The sequence below is a fragment of the Camellia sinensis genome, chromosome 7, assembly GCF_055761805.1.
Source record: "Camellia sinensis isolate YWXY chromosome 7, ASM5576180v1, whole genome shotgun sequence".
NCBI classification, from domain to species: Eukaryota; Viridiplantae; Streptophyta; class Magnoliopsida; order Ericales; family Theaceae; genus Camellia; species Camellia sinensis.
Window position 1 is genome coordinate 188,800,889 of NC_138967.1, and position 22,866 is coordinate 188,823,754.

General features: G+C 40.4%; 2 protein-coding genes across 9 annotated transcripts in view; one reads left to right on the forward strand and one right to left on the reverse strand.

The window, feature by feature from the left end:
* MSH5 (MUTS-homolog 5) overlaps positions 1-22,866 on the reverse strand; it is a 38,483-nt gene that overhangs the window by 1,164 nt on the left and 14,453 nt on the right. For 6 of the 8 annotated variants that reach the window (XM_082880194.1, XM_082880193.1, XM_082880197.1 and 3 more), the window contains 15 exons: positions 22,490-22,563; positions 22,297-22,396; positions 16,374-16,470; positions 16,098-16,187; positions 15,913-15,977; positions 15,750-15,808; positions 1,806-1,882; positions 1,618-1,704; positions 1,303-1,364; positions 1,145-1,206; positions 942-995; positions 766-848; positions 561-592; positions 448-471; positions 17-132 (listed from right to left, as the gene is read on the reverse strand). In XM_082880194.1, the coding sequence (XP_082736320.1) occupies positions 17-132; positions 448-471; positions 561-592; positions 766-848; positions 942-995; positions 1,145-1,206; positions 1,303-1,364; positions 1,618-1,704; positions 1,806-1,882; positions 15,750-15,808; positions 15,913-15,977; positions 16,098-16,187; positions 16,374-16,470; positions 22,297-22,396; positions 22,490-22,563 (1,082 nt within the window). Of the gene's footprint in view, positions 1-16; positions 133-447; positions 472-560; positions 593-765; positions 849-941; positions 996-1,144; positions 1,207-1,302; positions 1,429-1,617; positions 1,705-1,805; positions 1,883-15,749; positions 15,809-15,912; positions 15,978-16,097; positions 16,188-16,373; positions 16,471-22,296; positions 22,397-22,489; positions 22,564-22,866 lie in introns of those variants that run through there. The other 2 variants (XR_014336601.1, XR_014336602.1) reach the window with 2 other exon arrangements.
* LOC145795530 (AAA-ATPase At2g46620-like) lies at positions 16,560-19,480 on the forward strand. Its single transcript, XM_082880204.1, has 2 exons — positions 16,560-16,670; positions 16,707-19,480. The coding sequence occupies exon 2, from the start codon at positions 18,704-18,706 to the stop codon at positions 19,208-19,210; it is 507 nt and encodes a 168-aa protein (XP_082736330.1). The 5' UTR covers positions 16,560-16,670; positions 16,707-18,703; the 3' UTR covers positions 19,211-19,480.

Here is a 22,866-nt window from a genome sequence, read left to right on the forward strand (position 1 = left end):
AGAAAAAAGAAAGTACCTTGTATTGTCGATCTTGAGCTGATATTTTATCATTGCACAGTCGGTCAACATGATTATTATTTCCAATAGCATTCAGTAAAGACGCTGCTCTCTTTATAACTTCCTCTGGGACACCTGTATGAACCATTTTATCAGAAATATCAGATTACCGGAGACATTGGAAAATAAAGCCTCTAGTAAAACCTCCGCAATTTGTCATGGAAATGAATGCATGAATTTAAACCTATGACAAATCATGGGAATTACAGAATGTTTAATGAGTGAATATTTACTAAAAGATTAAAAAATATGGGCGGAGTATGAAACCCTTGTTTTGCATTTGCCTAGCAATAATAAGGAAGCTTAAGAAAAACACATACACACGCACACAAAAATTATTGTGAAATGCCTAGCATATTTTTTGAAAACCAGCTATTGTTTGAAACGTACCAGCAAGTAGTGCACAATGCAGCCCTGCAAGGTATGAACTGAAGTATGTGAATTCCAATTTTCTTAATAATATCCATCAGAATTCCCAACAAACACAGACACTATTTACTCACCATAGCTAAGAAGTGCATGTCCAGGAACAAGCCTGCAAGACCAAATTAAAAAATCCGAGTGGGGTTTGATAAAAGGTAAATTTCTATTCGAAACTAAATCCGAAAGATGATGTGTAACAATAACTGCATAAAGAGATGGTAGAATTTGTCTAAAAGTGTATGAAATTTTCCTTAAGAATACTACATGATATTAAAAATAACTTACCTATATAGAAATACAATATCTTCAATATCTGTACCATCGTCAGGTCGTAGGACACTCATGGTGTAATACTTAATGTTATCAGACTGCAAATAATATATATATATATATATAGATGTGTCACTCAGTTGAAATAGTTAATACTTCAAGTTTTAAAAAATGCAATGTCTTGTTTATACCTCTTGTATGCAACTATCATTAAATATCTCAGTCAAGTGAGTGCAAACCAAAACCTGCAAATTAGTAGAACATATCCCGTCACAAGTTGCCTATCAAAACAAATGTGACTAGCAAACCTAGAGGTGACCTCCAGGAACGCACTCTTAGTATGAATTTGCATTTATTAGAAACTCTGGTTGGATAGCAATTGAGAGCATCAAACCTTTGGAGGATCATAGCAAGTGATAAAATGATTTATAGTTCCACCAAGGAGACCAGTGCCATCTGAAATGAATTTTAACAACAGCGTATGATAGCTAAAAAATTACATTTATTGCATGACATATCAAAAGGATGGAAATTATTCTTGGTAAAACCAACCTTCTGTTAGAGTGCCTTTACCAAATTCGTCCAACAAGCATAAAGATCGTGAAGTTGCATGCCTATGAAAGTTCTCGGAATCAATATATATAAATGACTAAGTTGTATACCCTATGGTTCCAGCACCTTTTCAAATCCATAGCAAGGAAATAACAAGGGCCAACAAAACAACGCCCAATTAGTACACAAGGGCCAACAGCCAACAAAAAATAAAATCAGTGGACTAATCACCAGAACCAAACACCAAGGATGCAAGGGGTAGATTCAATGCCATGTCCATTATTAGTAGATTAAGAGAAAACTGTGTAACTATACCTTAGCATCATTCCAACTTGATGTAGATCAATCATAAATGTTGACTGTTCAGCATTCATAAATTTGCTTCCCATGGCACAAAATATCCTATTTTTTGGAATTCTGGTAAGTTCTCTTAGTAAAATATGCAAAAATGCAGTACCAAAAAAATTAATGATACCAAAAGGCCAGGGATATAAATATCAAACCTGTCAGTCAAACCCACAGTAGCAGCATCTGCAGGTACAAAACTTCCAATGTGGGAAAGGAAAACAATTAAAGCTACCTGAAAAATAAAATAAAATAAAATAAAAAATTATCTTTCAAGATGTGTCAAATAAATATTTCTATTTATCAAAGATTAGTGCATTTATACAGAACATAAATGCAACATTATTATTAAAACTTTGACACAAAGAGGAAGGTGAAACACTAACAAACCTTACACTTATAGTTGTCAAATAAAACTATTGAAGAAATAATAAAATAGACAATATAATTAACTTAAAGCAGATATTATATAGTGTTAGAATACTTATTTTTGTTTTTTTGTTCTCTTGTTAATATTTACTTAAGTTGAGGGTACGATGGTCATATTGCTATGTTAAGGTTTGTATATATATTTGACTGATGTAAAGTTGAGACACAATGATTATTCAATATATGTAAAATATCTCTTTCTTCTTCTTCTTCTTCTTCCTCCTAAATTCCAACCCTAAATTCCTTCATTTTACATTCTAACTTGGTATCAGAGCAATCTATTCTTCATCAGAAAGGTTTCTACAAACTCTGGAGATCGATCTGAGATGATCGAGACGTGCTGATGTCATCAGCCGTACGATGACGTAAGCATGACGTAAGCACTGTACGAACGGGTCATTCACCCCTAGACTCAAAATTGTCTCTTGAGATTTATGGTGATTTTTGTGAAATTTTTTGATCATTCCTGATGTGAGTTTTCAATTTTTGAAAGTATTTCATATTTTTTGGGACTATTTTTCAAATCTGCTCTTGGGACTGCTTTTTGCTGTTTTTTCTTGCTGGAATCTCTACCCTAGGAGCCGAAAATACCAACCCCAGGGGTCCTCAATCTTAATTTGTGGTTTTGCTACTGTTGGGTTGATGTTTTGTTCGATTATTGCCTATTTTTGGTCCAGTAACACAGTTTTCTTCATTTCTACCTATTGAAAGTTCCTATATAAGGGCTGAAATCCTTCTAGCAAGGGATATTTGCTCTCTATTTATTGATTTCTGCTGTTAAGTTGGTGTGTTGGTCTAATTTGGGTCCAAATTTGGTTGGCAGACCTATGTTCTCCCTTTCGCCTATTTTTGCTGTGAATTTTTGTTTTTTGAGATAGTTTTGTGTCTATATTGGTGATTGTTGGTGCTGGTTGTTGTGGGTATTGGTTGTTTGCAAGGATTTTTCCCCTTCCATGCTTGTTTTGAGAATTTTGTGTGATTGATCACTATACTTGATGTAAGAATTTATGTATTATTGATTTATTTATATTGATATTATGTATATTACAAATGGTGAGTGGCTCATTATATAGAGGGTGAGTGTAGTAGGTGAGGAGTAGGTGAGGAGTAGGTGGTGGTAGGTGATGGTAAATTGGTGGTAGGTGATGGTAAATTTTAACAGCCCCCCGCAAACTCAAGGAGGATAGAACCTAACCAACTTAAGTTTGGAGAGAGTAACAAAACAAGAAAATACATAAAAATAAAAGAGGATAGGAGACACTGTATGGTCGTGTCAGACCGATGGTGAAGACACTGGATGGTGGTATCATAACGTTGTAGAGGACACTGTATGGGGGTGTCATAACGTTGTAGAGGACACTGTATGGTGGTGTCATAACGGTGTAGAGGACACTGGATGGCGGTGTCAGACCGATGTAGAAGACAGTTTATGGGGTCATGGCGGACCGTTGTAGCAGGACAGTTTACGGGATCATGTCGGACCGTTGTAGAAGACAGTTTACGGGGTCATGTCGGACCGATGTAACAGGACAGTTTACGGGGTCATGTCGGACCGTTGTAGAAGACACTGTGTGGTCGTGTCAGACCGATGTAGAAGACAGTTTACGGGGTCATGTCGGACCGTTGTAGCAGACAATGTTGTGACAGTTGTTGTGACAGTTTACAGAGTCTTGCTGGACCCTTGTAGAAACTAACCGGAATCAATGTCGGGACAGTTTACAGAGTCTTGTCGGACCCATAAAGGAGCTAACCGGAATCAATGTCGGGACAGTTTACAGAGTCTTGTCGGACCCATAAAGGAGCTAACCGGAATCAATATCGGGACAGTTTACAGAGTCTTGTCGGACCCATAAAGGAGCTAACCGGAATCAATGTCGGGACAGTTTACAGAGTCTTGTCGGACCCTTAAAAAGTCGCACCCTCAAAAGGTGTGCCCAATCTTTCAAAAGGCGTGCCATCAAAAGGCGTGCCCAAGTCATAAAAAGATGTGCCGGACATGATGGCGAGGCACGTGAGCGCCTTGGCTTGCGCGCCCGTTTTGTCGTCTGTCGGCAAGTGGCGCGCGATGCGCGGATCGGCCCTGGCTATTTAAACCAAGGTTGAGGCGGAGGCTGTGCATACCAGTCTGACACCTCTGAAACCAACCCTTCTCTGAAAAAACTCTGCCTCTTCGGAGAGAGAAACTTTGGAACACTTTGTAGCCCAGAAACCAACTGTAACATCTGAAACACTCTGTAACAACCCTTTTGGACATTATCCGTCTGAAATCGCTACTTCGCTGAAACACTGAGCAACCCAAAACATGGCCTCTTCTTCCCGTCCAGCTACCCAGAACATGGCCTCCTCTTCCCGTGGTCTGCTCACGCTCTTTCCAGAACTGAACGAGTCCACAAGAGAAATAACTGGTGCGGTGGCCAGTGAACCTCAACCAAACACCTCTGGTTTTGCTCCGTTGAACTTTCCGATGCGGTCGGTGGAGCAAAAAATGGCGGTGCAAACTGATATTGAGGCCAATCAGTATACTCTGAAGTCATGTGTGGAAACCATGACTGCGGTCACAAACTTGTCGCACCGGCTGCAGAGCAGGACAAATGAGGTGCAACAGTTAAACTCCCAGCTAGCTCTGCTCCAACGCATGTATAAGGATGCGCGAGCAGAGATAAGTGTGCTAAAGGCAGAAAACAAGGAGCTGAAGCGGAAGGCCACCGTGATGTTCCGATTTGGAGGTCCACCATATGCTGTAGTGGAGGAGTATGGGAAAGTGAACGTGCTCGGCGGCGTGGAAAACACGGAGGCAGCACCGTCAAGGGCCGCCCAGGACGGAGGCAAAAAGAAAAGACCGGCGGCAGAGTAGAGAAGAAGTGAGGGCGATGTGTGGCCGCTGCAGAAAAGAAAACAAATCTTTTGTTTTTTTTTTTTTTTTTTTTTTTTTTTTTTTGTGTAGAAATGTGATCGGGGTTAATTCCCTGTCATGAATAAAACGATGTGTGGTTTGTTTGTGTTTATGATTTTTTTTTTTTTTCATTTTTTTTTTTTTTATTATTTTTTTTTTATTTATTATTTTTTTTTTTTACAGAGCAGAAATAAGAATAAAAAAAAAAGGATTAAAAAATAAAATGAAAGAAAAATAAAAAACAAAAGAAAGAAATAATAATAATATGTTTCACACTATAATAATAATAATAATAATATGTTTAAAAAGTGGGGCGGTGGAAAGAAATATATATATATAAGATAAAGAGGGTTTGGGCGGTGGAGAATATGAAGATGGTTTTGAGTGGAGGATATTTTAGAATAGAAAAGGTTATATAATATATTTCTCTCTCCAATGTTCCCAAAAGCTGTCCGAGCATGCTCTGTCATATTCAAACTTATCTCGAATCTGGTTAACCTTTTCTCTGGTATCATCTTGCATATTTCTTCCCATACCTTGGCCCTTCATTTTCTCAGCATGGGGTCGCCTTATCTGGTATGGTGAAAAAAATCTTGATCATCATCTTTTGCACCATGGCTCATGCTCCGATTTTTGGAGAACGAGACGAGTGCGGCAGGGGAGAACAGAGCGAGAGGACGACATCGGCGACGATGGAGGGACTGCGACCATCGGCGGCGATCGCGATGGCGTGTGTATCGACTGTACCGGATCAGAGGCCATCGATGCCTGAGAAACTGAAAGTTGAATATTCATTGTATAAGGTCTTTGCATGTTGCCAAGCTTCATCAGGTCCATCAAAAAATAAGTAATAGTGTATTGTCAGCATATCTGCCAAATCCTTCATCCGTTGCGTTGGATCAAAGACACTTCGGACAAACGCTCCCAAGTCCTCATACTTTGTAACAAATGGGCGTGAAAGCAGCTGTTCTGCTGTTGGCCTAGCATCGGCATCCTTCTGCAGGCAAGCATCAATAAATGAGCAGAACTCAGCAGCAATACGGTCTGCCTTGAATGATGTAGCTTCTTCTAGTGGGAAAAACTCTCAGCAGTCTGGCGGCTGGACATCATCCGACGACAGGGATTTTTGAAGGAGAACCAAAACAGTGTGATGGGTTTACTTTTAGGAAGGCGATCTTGATTGGATGGACAGAGATGGGTCTGGCAGAGGTGAAGGGAGTGATGGAAGAACTATCAAAAGTGTATAAAGGGAATGCATACAAGCTGATTACTAAGAACTGCAACCATTTCTGCAATGATGCTTGTAGCAGATATTGGAATTTGTGGTAGCGGATGGAATTTGTGGCAGCGGAGTGAAGATATGTGTAGAAAATTCTAGCGGACTAGGTTGAGGTCCGGCGGACGGCTAAGGTGAGGTTGCCGCCCGCCGGGGAAGCAAAAATATTAGGTTTTAAACCCGCTCTGATACCATGTAAGAATTTATGTATTATTGATTTATTTATATTGATATTATGTATATTACATGTTAAAAATGATATAATATTATTGATTGATGTTTTGATGTGTTTATATTACAAGATTATTGTTTACAATTCCTATACAATCTATATATAGAAGAAAATGTGGTAGTGGGTGTAGTGGAGGTGATAGTGGGTTAGGTGAAGTGGAGTGTGTGGTGAAGTGGAGGTAGGTGAAGTGGAGTGTGTAGTGGAGTAGGTGAAGGTAAAGATGGGAAATTCTAACAGCCCCCCGCAAACTCAAGGAGGATAGAAACTAACCAACTTGAGTTTGGAGAGAGGAGCAAAACAAGAAAATACATAAAAATAAAAAAAGATAGGAGACACTGTATGGTCGTGTCAGACCGTTGGTGAAGACACTGTATGGGGTGTCATAACGTTGTAGAGGACACTGTATGGTGGTGTCAGACCGATGTAGAAGACAGTTTATGGGGTCATGTCGGACCGTTGTAGAAGACAGTGTATGGGGTCATGTCGGACCGTCGTAGAAAAACAGTTTATGGGGTCATGTCGGACCGTTTGTAGAAGACAGTTTATGGGGTCATGTCGGACCGTCGTAGAAGACAGTTTATGGGGTCATGTCGGACCGTTGTAGAAACTAACCGGAATCAATGTCGGGACAGTTTACAGAGTCTTGTCGGACCCTTGTAAAAACTAACCGGAATCTATGTCGGGACAGTTTACAGAGTCTTGTCGGACCCATAAAGGAGCTAACCGGAATCAATGTCGGGACAGTTTACAGAGTCTTGTCGGACCCATAAAGGAACTAACCGGAATCAATGTCGGGACAGTTTACAGAGTCTTGTCGGACCCATAAAAAATCGCATCCTCAAAAGGTGCGCTCAATTTTTCAAAAGGCGTGCCATCAAAAGGCGTGCCCAATCCATAAAAAGGCGTGCCATCAAAAGGCGTGCCCAATTCATCAAAAGGTGTGCCGGACATGATGGCGAGGCACGTGGGCGCCTTGGCTTGCGTGCCCGTTTGTCGGCTGGTGGCAAGAGGCGCGCGATGCGCATGGCTGCCTCGGCTATTTAACCATGACAGAGCCTGAGGCCGAGGCAGAAGCAAAAAACTGCGAAATCCTCTGTAAAACTCTTCGTTGTGCTGAGAGAGAGAGGCTGTAACACTGTTGTGCTGAGAGAGAAACTCTGTAATACGCTGTAACACTCTGTTGCCCAGAAAAATGGCTTCGTCCTCGTCTTCCCGTGGACTGCTCACCCTCTTTCCCGACCTCAACGAGTCAACGAGAGAGAGAACTGGTGCGGGGGCACTGGAACCTCAACCAAACACCGCTGGGTATACTCCGTTGAACTTTCCGATGCGGTCTGTGGAGCAAAGAATGGCAGTGCTGTCGGATGTGGAGGCCAATCAGTATACTTTGAAGGTATGTGTGGAAAGCATGACGGCGGTCACAAACCTGTCGAACCGGCTGCAGAGTAGGACAAATGAGGTGCAGCATTTAAACTCCCAGCTGGCTCTGCTCCAACGCATGTATAAGGATGCGCGAGCAGAGATCAGTGTGCTGAAAGCAGAAAATAAGGAGCTGAAGCGGAAGGCCACCGTGATGTTCCGATTTGGAGGTCTGCCGTATGCTGCAGTAGAGGAGCAGGGAGTAGTGATCGTGCCCAGTGGAGTGGGAAACACGGAGGCAACACCGTCAAGGGCCGCTCAGGACGGGGGCAAAAAGAAGAGACCTGCAGTAGAGTAGAGGAGAAAAATTCTGCCTGTGGATGTGGTTGTTGGTTTGTATTTTTTTTTTTTTATTTATTTTATTTTATTTTATTTTATTTTATTTTTATTATTTTTTTTTTTTTTTTTTTTTTTTTTTTTTTGTGTGGAGAACTGTGATCAGGGTTGATCCCTAAGATAAATAAAAGAGAAATAAAACTAAGTTATTGTGCAAATCTGTATTTTTATTTTTTATTTTTATTTTTATTTTTATTTTTTAGTTTTTTTTTTATCATAAAGTGCATGTGTTGATGTCGTGTACCTGTGTAATGTATGGGAATATAATAGAGATATATATATATATATAATAAAAAAAAAAATTGGAGAGAGTGGGAATAATAATGAGTCATGAGTGTGCTTTATAAAAATAAAGGTGAGGTAATGGGAGGTGCCGGGTGCTCTTGTGTTGTTTTTTTTTTTTTATTTTTTTTTATTTTTTTTTTTTTTTCAAAAAAAAAAATAAATAAATAAATAAATAAATAAAGAAAGAAAATAAAAGAAAGAGAGTGGAGTACAAAAGGTGGACACTCTCAGTGGAAAGCATGAGGGTAGTGATTAGATCAAGGTGTAATAATAATACAAAATAAGACCAATTGAGTGGGCTTTTTAAGAATAATAAAAAAGAGACCACATGCGTTGTGTGAGTGGGTGGTCTGTGTCAATGGGGTGCTGGGTGTGTAAAACTGTGCAGGTTTTTGTTTGTTTATGTTTGTGGTGGGTATATCAAGTAGCCAGACCCAGCTAGAGAGAGCTGATCGGAACCGGTGATGGAGAGTTGGTCGGAGAAGAAGCCGGAGACAGAGATGAAAAGAGAGCACCAGAGGGTCCTTCAAGGCAACTGTCATACGCAGCTGTGTTCTGTCTGCTGGGTCTGTTTCAATTCTTATCAAACACAACATGGCCCTTGTACTCTCTGAAAAAAAATAGTGCTTGCAACCAAATTATTTGCATTTGGATCAAGCCCAGGACAGATCATCAACCGGAAATTGTAAAATAAATTTGCCATTTCGGCAAGAGACATTGGTCTTACACCTCTAACCACTTCTTGAAGTTTCAAAGGTGGTCCAGCAAGGGATCTCCACTGCGGGAAGAACTCTTCAGCAGACACTGTTACAGGCTGAAGAAATTTATTGAAGACAGCAGGAAGGCGAAGTTTGACATTGACATGAGTGCCAAACTTGTAGGAGAAGTCAAGAACAGCTACGTCCCTACTTGGTCGGAGGTTGATAAATTCATGGCCGACTTGTTCTTTTCTTGGGAAACAAGAATACTGCTCCCCTTGTTTCAGTTCAAGCTCTAATATTACCTCCTTCCCATCTGAAGATAGAACTCTCATTGGTACCTGAAGTTATTCCTCCACGGGCACAGTGTGGTGGTGTCCAAGCCGGTGTTTGGTTGACGACGGTGGCAGACGGGAAGAAGGACAGAAGTCCTGCGATGCTGGTTGAACCTGATAATACGGGAAGAAGGAGAGAAGGCCAGCTCTTGGATACGAGCTTGAATGTGAGGAGAGGCTTGGCTGGTAGCCGTAGGAGTTGGGCCAAATAGCTTGATGCCTTGTGCTCCTCCATGATGAACATCCGCCATGGAGAGAGAGAGAAAATGTTGAGAGAGAGCAGCGGAGTGAAGGTATGGGTAGAGGTCCGGCGGGCGGCCAAGGCGAGGCTGCCGCCCGCCGGTGAAGCAGAATTATTAGCTTCTCAACCTTGCTCTGATACCATGTTATAAATGATATAATATTATTGATTGATGTTTTGATGTGTTTATATTACAAGATTATTGTTTACAATTCCTATACAATCTATATATAGAAGAAAATGTGGTAGTGGGTGTAGTGGAGGTGATAGTGGGTTAGGTGAAGTGGAGTGTGTGGTGAAGTGGAGGTAGGTGAAGTGGAGTGTGTAGTGGAGTAGGTGAAGGTAAAGATGGGAAATTCTAACATTACAAATGGTGAGTGGCTCATTATATAGAGGGTGAGTGTAGTAAGTGAGGAGTAGGTGAGGAGTAGGTGGTGGTAGGTGATGGTAAATTGGTGGTAGGTGATGGTAAATTTTAACACTTGAGATTGAGGCTAAGGCTATAACTATGGGTAAGGATGATGACATGCCTAAATCTATCACTCCCAAGAAATTGAATGGTGCCAATTATTTGGCTTGGGCCCACGCCGTCAAAATTTTCTTACGTGGTAAGAAGAAGTCCCGCTTCATTAGCGAACTCCCTCATCCTACTGATGATACAGCTTATGATGATTGGTGTAGTGAGGATTCTTGTGTTATGGGTTGGATTTGGCATAGTCTGGAACCACATGTTGCTACTACTGTGGAATTTTGTGATACCTCTAAGACATTTGAGACTCCCTTGCTGAGTCTTTTTCAAATCAAAGTAATGTTTCTTGGGTCTATGAGTTATATGAACAGATTTTTTCTATACGTCAATTTGGCCGGTCTCTCCCTGATTATTATAGTAGTCTCAAGACTTTGTGGGATCAGTTACTGCGGCATTGACCTTTCACTAATGATGTGAACAAGCAGGATCAACATTGGGAGGAGTTTATGATGACTTCTTTACTTTCTGGCTTAGATCCTGAGTTGCGAGGGTTCAAGGATCATATTCTTGCTAGTGAAACTCTACCTTCTACTACCAATGCCTATTCGAGGCTGCTACGCTCTTCATTGGGACAAGCACAATCCACTTTTGGGTCCTCTACTTTATCATATTTTGCATTGGTTTCTAGTAGTGGTGATCATGGGTCTACTCACGGGGGTTTTCATGGTTCATCTGGTTCCTAAGGCTCTTATTCTGGTTCACGGGGCTCTCGTGGAGGTGGTTCTCGTAGTGGTGGCTCACATGGTGGTTTCTGTAGTGGAGGTAGTAGTGGACCTGGTTCTCATACACGTGGTGATCACGAGTGTACTCATTGTGGTTCCCAAGGTCATACTGAACCTTGGTGTTGGCAAAAGTATGGCAAACCTGACCATGTCCATCAAGTTATGGATGTCCCATCCTCACAGTCTTCCTTGTTGTCCACTAGCTCGGATGCTTCTCTGGTTAATTCTCATGAGACACTCACTACTCAAATTAGTGAGCTTACTGTTCTTGTCCAATCTCTCCAGCCTAGTCTATCTTCATCCTCTACTGCTACTATGGCTAGTTCAGGTACTATTGCATGTGTGGCTAAGTCCCCTCAGCCTTGGCTCCTACACTCTGGGGCTAGTTCCCATGTCTCTGGTAATTCCTCTCTTTTTGATACTCTTAGACCTGTTGATCATACCATTATACTTGTTGATGGATCTTCTCGACCTGTCTATGGTCAAGGTCCTCTTCATCCCACTCCATCCCTTTCCTTACCTTCTAGTCTTTATGTTCCTAAATTTCCATTTAATTTACTTTCTGTTAGCCAATTGACTCAAGCTCTCCATTGTTCAATAACTTTTTCTCCTACTTCATGTGTTTTGCAGGACCTCCAAACCAAGAGGATGATTGGTTCAGGGCATGAAAAGGATGGCTTATACTTTTTGGACACTGAGACCTCTCTTCATCCTCCATCTACTATGTTGAGTGTTAGTGTATCTCCTCTTTAGTGGCATTTTCGCTTGGGTCATCACTCCTTGGCTAAGCTCAAGTTAGTTGTTCCGGGTTTGAGTCACGTTTCTCAGATTGAATGTGAAGCCTGTCAATTTGGGAAGCATCACCGTAGTTCTTTTCCTAGTCGTAGTGTTAGTCGTGTGTCTGAGTCGTTTGCTCGTCCATACAGATATTTGGGGTCTTTCTAGAACTCCCACTGTTAATGAATTCTTTTATTTTGTTATTTTTGTGGATGATTACTCTCGGATGACTTGGTTATTTTTAATGAAATAAAGATCTGATTTGCCTTCCATCTTTTCTAAGTTTTATAATGAAATCTTTACTCAATTTGGCAAACGTATTAAGATATTTAGGTCTGATAATGCCTTAGAATATGTGCAATCTATTGTAACTACCTTTTGTGATACTCATGGTATTGTCCAGCAAACTAGTTGTTCTCATACTTCCCCTCAAAATGGTGTTGCAGAGTGGAAACACTGCCATTTGTTAGATGTTGTTCGCACACTGATGTTTAATATGCATGTCCCCAAACAGTTTTGGGGCAATGCAGTTCTCACCGCTTGTTTGCTTATCAATCGCATGCCCTCTAGTGTTGTACGCACATCTCCCTATTCTCTGTTATATCCCACAACATCTCATTTTCCCTTGCTTCCTCGCATTTTTGGTTGTGTGGCCTTTGTCCATGTTCTTGACCCTGGTTTGGATAAGTTATATCCTCGAGCACGCAACTGTGTGTTCTTAGGTTATTCTCGCACTTAGAAAGGGTATCGATGTTATCATCTTGAGTCACGTCGCTACTTTGCCAGTACTAATGTTACCTTTTTTGAGTCTACTCCGTTTTTTCTTCCTCTAGGCAACAGTTATCTATTGATCTTCTCTCTTCACGTGAGAAGGAGCCAGCCTCTCTCACTCCTACTCTTCCCTCTTATGCTCCTTCCATATCCACTCCTATATCCTCTCCATCTTCTCTCGCTTTTACCCCTCCTTTGCAGGTTTATCAACGGTCTCAAGCTCGTCGTATTGTGTCTTATGGCCCGGCCAGTTCATCTCCTTCGTCTGAAGCCCCTGTTCCACCTGCTGATATGCCATCTGATGACCTTCCTATTGCACTCCGCCAAGCTAAACGAACTTACACTCAACATCCTATTGCTCATTTCGTTTCTTATGATCGCCTCTCTCCTGGTCTTCACTCTTTTGCTTGTAGCTTGTCCAGTATTTCCATTCCCCGCACCTATCAGCAAGCTATGTCCATCTCTGGTTGGAAGCATGCCATGGATGAGGAAATGCATGCTCTTCATCGGAATCAGACGTGGGAACTTACCCCTCTGCCGTTTGGAAAATCTATTGTGGGTTGTCGTTGGATTTATACTGTTAAGTATCTTCTTGATGGAACTGTTGAGCAACTTAAAGCTCGCCTGGTAGCTAAAGGCTACATCCAGACCTATGGTGTTGATTACTTGGAGACCTTCTCTCCTGTGGCTCGTCTTAACTCTATTCAGATTCTTCTATCTGTTGTAGTTAATCGGTCTTGGCCTTTATATCAAATTGATATCAAGACTGTCTTTCTTCATGGTGATCTCCAAGAGGAGGTCTATATGGATCAGCCCCCTAGCTATGTTGTTCCCGGCCAAGAGCATCTTGTTTGTCGATTGCGGAAGGCCTTGTATGGTCTTAAGCAATCCCCTCGTGCCTGGTTGGATCGTTTCAGTGTTGTTATGCTTGCCTATGGATTTCACTGTTCCACCTTTGATCACTCTGTTTTTGTTCGCCACTCGTGTACCAGGAGTATTGTTCTTATTCTCTATGTGGATGACATTATCATTTCAGGGAGTGACTCCAATGGTATTGCTGATTTGAAGCAGTATTTGGAACAACAATTTCACACCAAAGACTTGGGCCATCTTCGGTATTTTCTTGGGATTAAAGTTGCCCGCTCTTCTCAGGGCTTGTTTCTTTCTCAACGGAAGTATGTTCTTGATCTTCTTACTGAGACTGGCCTCTTAGGCACTCGCCCTAATGATACTCTCATAGATTCTAGTGTCAAGCTTGATAGTGACACTGGAGACTAATTTCCCGATATTGGTCGTTATTGTCGGTTGGTTAGGAAGTTAATATATCTCACTGTCACTCGTTCAGATATTACATATGCCGTGAATGTGGTCAGTCAGTTTATGCATGCTCCCCGCCAACCCTATTTTGTGGTTGTGTGTCATATCTTGAAATACTTGAAGCATGCTCTAGGACGGGGTTTGCTCTATTGCCCATCTTCCTCTTTGTCTGTCACTGGCTTCAGTGATGCTGATTGGGTTGGTAATAAGACTGACCGCCGTTCCACCTCGGGCTATTGTACTTTTGTTGGTGGTAATCTTGTTACTTGGCGTAGCAAGAAACAGACTGTTGTTGCTCGTTCTAGTGCCGAGGCTGAATATCGTGCCATGGCCCATACTGCTTCTGAGATGCTCTGGGTCAATGTTTTAAAACCCGGACCGGACAGGCCGGTCGAACCGGTTGGACCGCGAACCGGGCCTTGTTCCGGTCCGGTCCACCCCCTAAAACCGGAGTAGGATGAAAACCGGCTTAGAAATGAAAAACCGGTGGGCCCGACGGTTGAACCGGGAAAACCGGTAACCCGGTCCCGGTTGGTGAGTTGGACCGCCGATTTGTTTTCTTTCTTTTTTAATTTTCTTTCTTTCTTTTTTTTCTTTCTTTCTTATATATTTATATATATATATATATATATTATATAAATATATTTCAAAATTTTGACTAAAAATTCTTACTTCAAGAGTCTCCTCTCATAAGGAAGAGTCTCATTGGAAATTTGAGAAGATTGTGAAAGTGCATTCCTGTTTATAGGAAAAGCTTTTTCAAAGAGAACCTACAAAATCCTATGTGGGATTCAACCAAATTATTTGAAACATATTGATTGGAGGGAGAGTTGAAATTTTCATTTCCCTCCAAAATTAAACTTAACATTCAATCAATTTGTTTGGAGGGAATGTTTAAAAAATTTAATTTCTTTAAAACAAGTAACTTTTTTTTTTATATCAATTATGACTTTATTAAATATTATTAATAAATACTATACAACAATTTTTATTTTTATTTGAGTATTTATATATATTTTTATTTATTTATAATTTTTAATTATATAATATTAATTATGACGTCACGGTTCGACCGCTTTGACCCGACGGTTGAACCGGTGACCCGTCCACCCGGTCCCTTTTCCGGTTCGCTCACCAGTCCGGGTTTCAAAACATTGCTCTGGGTTCAATCTCTTCTCCAAGATTTTGGCTTTTCTGTTCCCACTCCTATGAGTATGTCTTCTGACAATCAGGCTGCTATCTTCATTGCCAATAATCCTGTGTTTCATGAACGCACCAAACATATCGAAATTGATTGCCATTTTATTCGTGATCTCTTACTCCGCAAGTAACTTGTGACTCCTTATGTTCGTTCTGCCGATCAATTAGGTGATATTCTAACCAAGCCTTTGGCTCGGCCTTCGTTTCATCGTTTATCCGTCAAGCTGGCCATGTTCAATCTCTATGCTCTAGCTTGAGGGGGAGTGTTAGAATACTTATTTTTGTTCTCTTGTTAATATTTACTTAAGTTGAGGGTACGATGGTCATAATGCTATGTTAGGGTTTGTATATACATTTGACTGATATAAAGTTGAGGCACAATGATTATTCAATATATATAAAATTTCTCTTTCTTTTTCTTCTTCTTCTTCTTCTTCTTCTTCCTCCTCCTAAATCCCAACCCTAAATTCCTTCATTTTACATTCTAACTTATAGGATTGCAAATTAGACACTTACATGAAGACTCAAACATATGACATATATCAACTAATAAATGTGGGTGAATCATTCAAAGGAGAGAAAGAAAAAGAAAGTGAAGGAGAGCATGTTGGTTCCATCAAGAGAAATATAATAACTACTGACCTGCTTTATGTAGATACTTTTCCCTGAATAATTGGGGCCAGTGATGATATTAATCCTTCCTGAAGAGTTTAACAAGAATAACTAGTATATTCGAATGAGAAAAGACTTTATTGGCAAGTGGAGTAAGAAACCAATATACTTAGAGATGTTTAACTACATATACCATCATCTTGAATCTTAGTATCATTGGGAATGAAAGTATCTACAGTCATTTCCTGCAAAACATGTCTGAATTAACTACTTGTTAGGATTCCCTTGGTGGATGCCCAATTTTTTCTCTAATCTATTATAATATGACCTTGCAAATAAAATCATTGACATATTGTAGACTGTACTAGACAACCTAACCTTCCATTCTGTATATCAAGTAAGTCTTCTGTAGTCAAAGTTGGCCTCACATAATTGTTTTGACGAGCAACCAATGCCAGTGATAAAAAGCTGGGTGACAACATGAAAAAATACAGTGAGGAATTTTCCTTTTCCTTTTTTTTTTTTTTTTTTTTTTTTTGAAAAGTGAAAAAATATAGTGTGGAAATATATGTCATAAAAAAAATTAAAAAAAAAGAAGACATGAAAACCTAACAACATATTGCAATGCAAATAAAATAGATGTTACTAAATTACCAGTCAAGTTCAGCTGCAAAATTCACAGCCTTGAGAAGATGTGCTGAGAATAGAAGAATTTGTGACACCAAGTCCCCCGTAATTGCCCTCTCCATGTCTTCAAAAAGGAATGGAAGATAAGACATTAATCTGTTTTTAATTTTTGTTAAAAATACTGTATTATTGATTGATATTCTTGATTTATAGATTACAAGATTGATGTATTCTGTATATTACAACTCCTATATATAGAGGAGAAGATGGTAGTGGAGTGTGTGATAGTGGAGGTGGTAGGTGTGGAGAAAAATAGTGGAGGTAGTAGGTGAGTGGTATAGTGGAGGTGGTATAGTGGAGGTAGGTGAGTGGTAAATTCTAACAGCCCCCCGCAAACTCAAGGAGGATAGAAACTAACCAACTTGAGTTTGGAGAGAGGAGCAAAACAAGAAAATACATAAAAATAAAAAAAAGATAGGAGACACTGTATGGTCGTGTCAGACCGTTGGTGAAGACACTGTATGGGGTGTCATAACGTTGTAGAGGACACTGTATGGTGGTGTCAGACCGATGTAGAAGACAGTTTATGGGGTCATGTCGGACCGTTGTAGAAGACAGTTTATGGAGTCTTGCTGGACCCTTTGTAAAAACTAACCGGAATCTATGTCGGGACAGTTTACAGAGTCTTGTCGGACCCATAAATGAGCTAACCGGAATCAATATCGGGACAGTTTACAGAGTCTTGTCGGACCCATAAAGGAGCTAACCGGAATCAATGTCGGGACAGTTTACAGAGTCTTGTCGGACCCATAAAAAGTTGCACCCTCAAAAGGTGTGCCCAATTTTGTCAAAAGGCGTGCCATCAAAAGGCGTGCCCAATTCATCAAAAGGCGTGCCATCAAAAGGCGTGCCATCAAAAGGCGTGTCCACTTTGTCAAAAGATGTGCCATGAAAAAGCGTGCCAGTTTGTCGGGCGGCAAGAGGCGCGCGATACGCGTGGCTGCCTCGGCTATTTAACCAAGACGAAGGCTGAGGCTGAGGCATACCATTCTGAAACCTCTGAAACCAACCCTTCGCTGAAAAAACTCTGCCTCTGCGGAGAGAGAAACTGTGGAACACTTTGTTGCCATTCTGTCACCAACCCGTCCGAACATTACCAGTCTGAAATTGCTATTTCGCTGAAACACTTAGCAATCCAAAAACATGGCCTCTTCTTCCCGTCCAACTACCCAGAACCTGCTCACGCTCTTTCCAGAACTGAACGAGCCCACAAGAGAAATAACTGGTGCGGTGGCCAGTGAACCTCAACCAAACACCTCTGGTTTTGCTCCATTGAACTTTCCGATGCGGTCGGTGGAGCAAAAAATGGCGGTGCAAACTGATATTGAGGCTAATCAGTATACTCTGAAGTCATGCGTGGAAACCATGACGGCGGTCACAAATTTGTCGAACCGGCTGCAGAGTAGGACAAATGAGGTGCAGCATTTAAACTCCCAGCTGGCTCTGCTCCAACGCATGTATAAGGATGCGCGAGCAGAGATAAGTGTGGTGAAAGCAGAAAATAAGGAGCTGAAGCGGAAGGCCACCGTGATGTGGCGATTTGGAGGTCCGCCATATGCTGCAGTGGAGGAGCAGGGGGGAGGCAACTTGCTTGGTAGTCTAGGAAACACGGAGACCGGACTGGCACGGGACACCCAAGATAAAAGTAAGAAGAAGAGACCTGCAATAGAATAGAGAAGGGAAAAGAAAAATCCCACTGTGGGTGTGGTTGTTTTGTTTGTGGGTTTTTTTTTTTTTTTTTTTTTTTTTGTGTAAAATGGTGATCGGGGTGAAGCCCGATATAAATAAAATGAGTTTGCAGTTCGTCTTCTTCCTCTTTGTTTGTTTGTTTGTTTGTTTGTTTTTTTTTTTTTTTTTTTTTTTTTTTTTTTTTTTTTGGAATAATAAGAATAATAAAAATAAAATATGAATGGAGAAAGCAGATAGTGGGAAACATGCGTGGGTGGAAAGATGGAACCAAAAAAGTATGAGTGGGAAAAAGTAAAGTGAGAAAAGAGGAGAGAGAGGGAGATTGAGTGGGTGCAGGAGTGGGTTAAAAAAAATAAAAAAGAGGATGGATGAGACGGCTGCCAGGCTAGGAGATGATGATGTTTGTGTTAAAAAAAAGAAGAGAAAAAATAAAAAATTTGTTGAAAGCAACTTCTGGAATTTTGATGCACTGTTAAAAAATTTGTGGAGGTGTTGAAAGAAGGTGAAGACCCCAAAGAGGGTGGAGGCCGGGAAGGAATGTTGTTTTTCCACTGCCTGCGAGAGAGGTTCGAGATCGAGAGCTTTGGTTTTGAAGATCAGGAGGAGCGATGTTCGATGAGATTGAGCAGAGAAGGAAGGAGGTGAAACTGTACATAAACGCTGGGGATGAGCCGGAGAGGAACGGACGGTGGAGATCGATTCCGTTCACGCATCCATCGACGATCGAGACGGTTGCGATGGATTCGGATCTCAAGAACAAAATCAAATCGGATCTCGAATCGTTCCTCAAATCGAAGCAGTACTATCACCGACTAGGCCGAGTCTGGAAGCGGAGTTACCTCCTCTACGGTCCCTCCGGTACGGGAAAATCCAGTTTCATCGCCGGAATGGCAAAGTTCCTCTGCTACGATGTCTACGATATCGATTTATCGAAAGTTATCAACAATTCAGATCGGAAGTTGCTCTTGTTGCAGACGACGAACAAGTCGATGATCGTGATCGAAGATCTCGATCGGTACTTGGCTGAGAAATCAACGGCTGTGAGTTTGTCTGGGATTTTGAATTTCATGGATGGGATTATCTCGTGTTGCGGTGTTCGGTCCTTCAATACCTGAGATGGAAGAGGGCGACGGAAGGCAGTGACGCGAGGAGGCGAAAGGCCGTCGACGCAATATGGTGGTAATGGGCTGTGGAGGCTACAGCAAGCAGAATTTGTGGGAAATGATTTCGTGGGAAAAAAGGGTTTCAACGATTACTCTGATGATGAGAACCATGGCGTATCATCTGCGGTGTTTGGAAGAGAAGGATGTGGTATCATCTGTGGCGACTGTGCTTGCTGATCTTCGCAGCCGCCGGAAATTGATGACGAGGAAGATGATTTCGATTCGGAGAGAGAAACTATTGGTGAAGAAGAGTAAAGGTATGTGTTTGTGATATGTGTTGAAAAACTCCTGCGGGCAGCAGCGAAGGCAAGGTTGCCGGCCAGCTGCCCGCCGGAAAGAAAGGAGTATAGGCCTAAATCTTATTGCTCTGATACCATGTTAAAAATACTGTATTATTGATTGATATTCTTGATTTATAGATTACAAGATTGATGTATTCTGTATATTACAACTCCTATATATAGAGGAGAAGATGGTAGTGGAGTGTGTGATAGTGGAGGTGGTAGGTGTGGAGAAAAATAGTGGAGGTAGTAGGTGAGTGGTATAGTGGAGGTGGTATAGTGGAGGTAGTAGGTGAGTGGTAAATTCTAACAATTTTTTTTAAAAAGCATCATCGAATCACTTACAAGTACACTGTTGGGGCTACATTAAGTTTATTTATCAATGATTTGGTATAAATCCACATTATTTTTATTTTAATCATAGGTTCCAAAGTTGACTTTTTCAAACTTGCAATGTGTTTTATAAGCATTTAAGCAATGAACACGTGTTTCCCTCAAGTGTCCAAAGCATGTCTGGTTCCACAAAATAATAATAATAAGACACGTTTGGACACATGTTGGGGGTGTCCAATGAGTGTCAATGTTCAATATGCTGTCAGATGCAAACATGGTTGTAATAACCCGACCCCCGTATGTGATTCTGATATATTTTTAGTCCCTTAGTCTGTGTTTTCAAATGCTTGATGTGAAACTTCATGAAAAATTAAGTTTAATCCCATGGATCTTATGATTTAAAACCCGTATCTGTTTAATAAGAAAAGTATCTGTTATGTTTGGAATGTTTGGATCAAAAATTGAGGACCTTAGAGGCTTAATAATCTGAAATAGATTTTATATTTGAAATCAGCATAATTTTTAGGTAATAACAAGTATTTCTGTGAAATTTCAATTTGGGATGATTAAACGATTGATTTTTGTCCTCATTCACTCTTATATATATATATGGTTATCTCTTATATGTTGGCTTATGAATTTGGAACTCAAAACTATCCTGAGAGAAGAAAGGTAGAGAGGAAGAAGAGTTCTTCAAGGGGAAAATTGGGGAAGTGAAAGGGTTATAGAGATTCTTAAGCCCAAGGTATGTAACCATGTAAAGGAATTTTATTCCATATCATTCTTCCTAACATGCTTGAGCTCAATTGTTGAATAAATGACTAAGTATGTACAAGTCTAGGTGTGTAAGGATGGAAGTTGAGTTGTATTAGTGAAGCTTTAGAATAATGGCAATATTATGGAATTGGGCTATGTTTGTGAACCTTAAGCATTAAAGATCTAATTTAGCTGGCTTGTTATGTGCTATAAATTCTGTTAACATGGTTTGTGAACCACCTTGAAGCCTATTAAACATTTACCAAAGAATGGGATTTTATATGAATTTTCGGACTGTTTTTGGGCAGAATCGCTGCACGTGCGGGAGTCATGGCCGCACGTGTGGGAGTCATGGCTACACATGCGGGAAAATGGTGCTTTTGGGCTTGAACACTGTCTAAAAAGCACGTGCAGGGCTCACAGCTGCACGTGCGGCCCAAGGTGAAAAAAATGGATTGCTCCATTTGACCTATTTAACCCTCTGGGATGGTTGAAATTAATATTTGCAATTTTTAAAGTGCTTCTTAATTTACTGAAAGTTAACGAATGAAATGTGAATTTAAGAGGAATTTGAACTAATTTGTGAGTTCTATGTGTGTAGGGCACACTCCGGGAGGAAGTAGCGTCCCGCCACAACACTGTGAGTAATAGTGCAATGGATATGCATTCATTACCGTTAATGCTTATCGCTATTAACGTTCTGTTTTCCGTAAGTCACTACATTACATATATATTGGTTGGGAATTGATGTGAATGTAAACTTGAAAGGAATTTGTGCACATCTGAATTATTTCTGGGCCGATGGCTGTTCTGTTATTTCTGGGCCGATGGCCGTTCTGTTATGTCTGGGCCTAAGGCCGTTCTAAAAGTAACATAGTATTGGATTAATCTTACAAACTCTGCAGTTACATATGCGTGGTTATGTATTATGATTTAAATTGTACATTGAACTATATAAATACTATTATTCACTGTGCTTCGCTCACTCCGCATCTTGTCTGTTTCTGTAGGTAATCAACCCGAGAGCCAGTCTTAACTCCTGAGGCTCGTTTATCTTTTGTCAACCCCAATGTGTCCAGGCACTTAGGTGGAGTCGTTCTTTCTTTTTTGTGAACTTTGTCAAGCTTTGGCTTGTGGGTAATCAACCCGGGAGCCAGTCTTAACTCCTGAGGCTCGTCTATCTTTTGTCAACCCCAATGTGTCCAGGCACTTAGGTGGAGCCGTTCTTTCTTTTTTGTGAACTTTTGTCAAGCTTTGGCTTGTATTCTAATTGCCTGTTTAAGATTGAGATGTCTCTAATGTTTTATTATACATCCAATCTTAGGGCTGGGTCTGTATATAACGAATGCTCCGATGCATGTTTCTGTATATTATTTTCATGTTATGAAGTTTGTGATCCTGGCATAATAGTGATAGCTCAATGGAGACTGTTATCTGTTATTTTTTTTTATTTTTTTATGTTTAATGCTTCCGTTCAGGCCCCGTATGTTATGTATATCAAGTTAACTGTCCGTTTCTGAATAGGTCATGCCCAAACTTTTAGGGGCAAGTTGGGGGCGTGACAATGGCACTTTTTTTTAAGTAATGTATGTACCTCTTGGCCAAGCAGTTTAGAAATTGTCATCTGGAATAAAAACACATAGCAGAAGAGTGAATTAGACTACAGACCTAGGATTTTGTGATATATATCTCCAAGAAGGTTGTCCAATTCTCGTGTCTTCGAGGTGCGATAGAAAAACTTTTTCATGTCTCCATCTTCATCTGAGAACTACATTTGGTGGCACATTTTCTAGTATGAATGAAAATATACAAATTAATTGCATAAACTATTAGTTCCAATTTAGGTCATTGATTGACTTACAGCAAATTCAAAATCTTGAAGATTTTCTAGTGTGGTTTCATCAAGTTTTTCTTCGAAAACACACATCAAGTAACCTACATTTAAACAAAAAAGCCATAGCATCAATCAATGTACTAGAGCTAAAAATCAATAACCGACATAGCAATCCCAATTGGCATACTTTATAAAAAGAAAATGAAAACGAAAAGAATCATAAAAAGTGTTCTTCAGATTAAGAATATTACAAGAAAGCCCTTGTTAAAGCGAGATTCTCATGATCTTTTAAAGGAAATGTGTAGAAATTTAATGTATAAAGAAAAATAGAGAATTGTATTATTGATTGATATATGTTATATTTACAATGAGTCCTATATATAGAAGATTTAAAGGAGGTAGGT

Excerpts from the sequence above, each read along its gene's own strand:
- LOC145795530 (XM_082880204.1), top strand. The coding sequence starts at position 18,704 with ATGTTCGATGAGATTGAGCAGAGAAGGAAGGAGGTGAAACTGTACATA.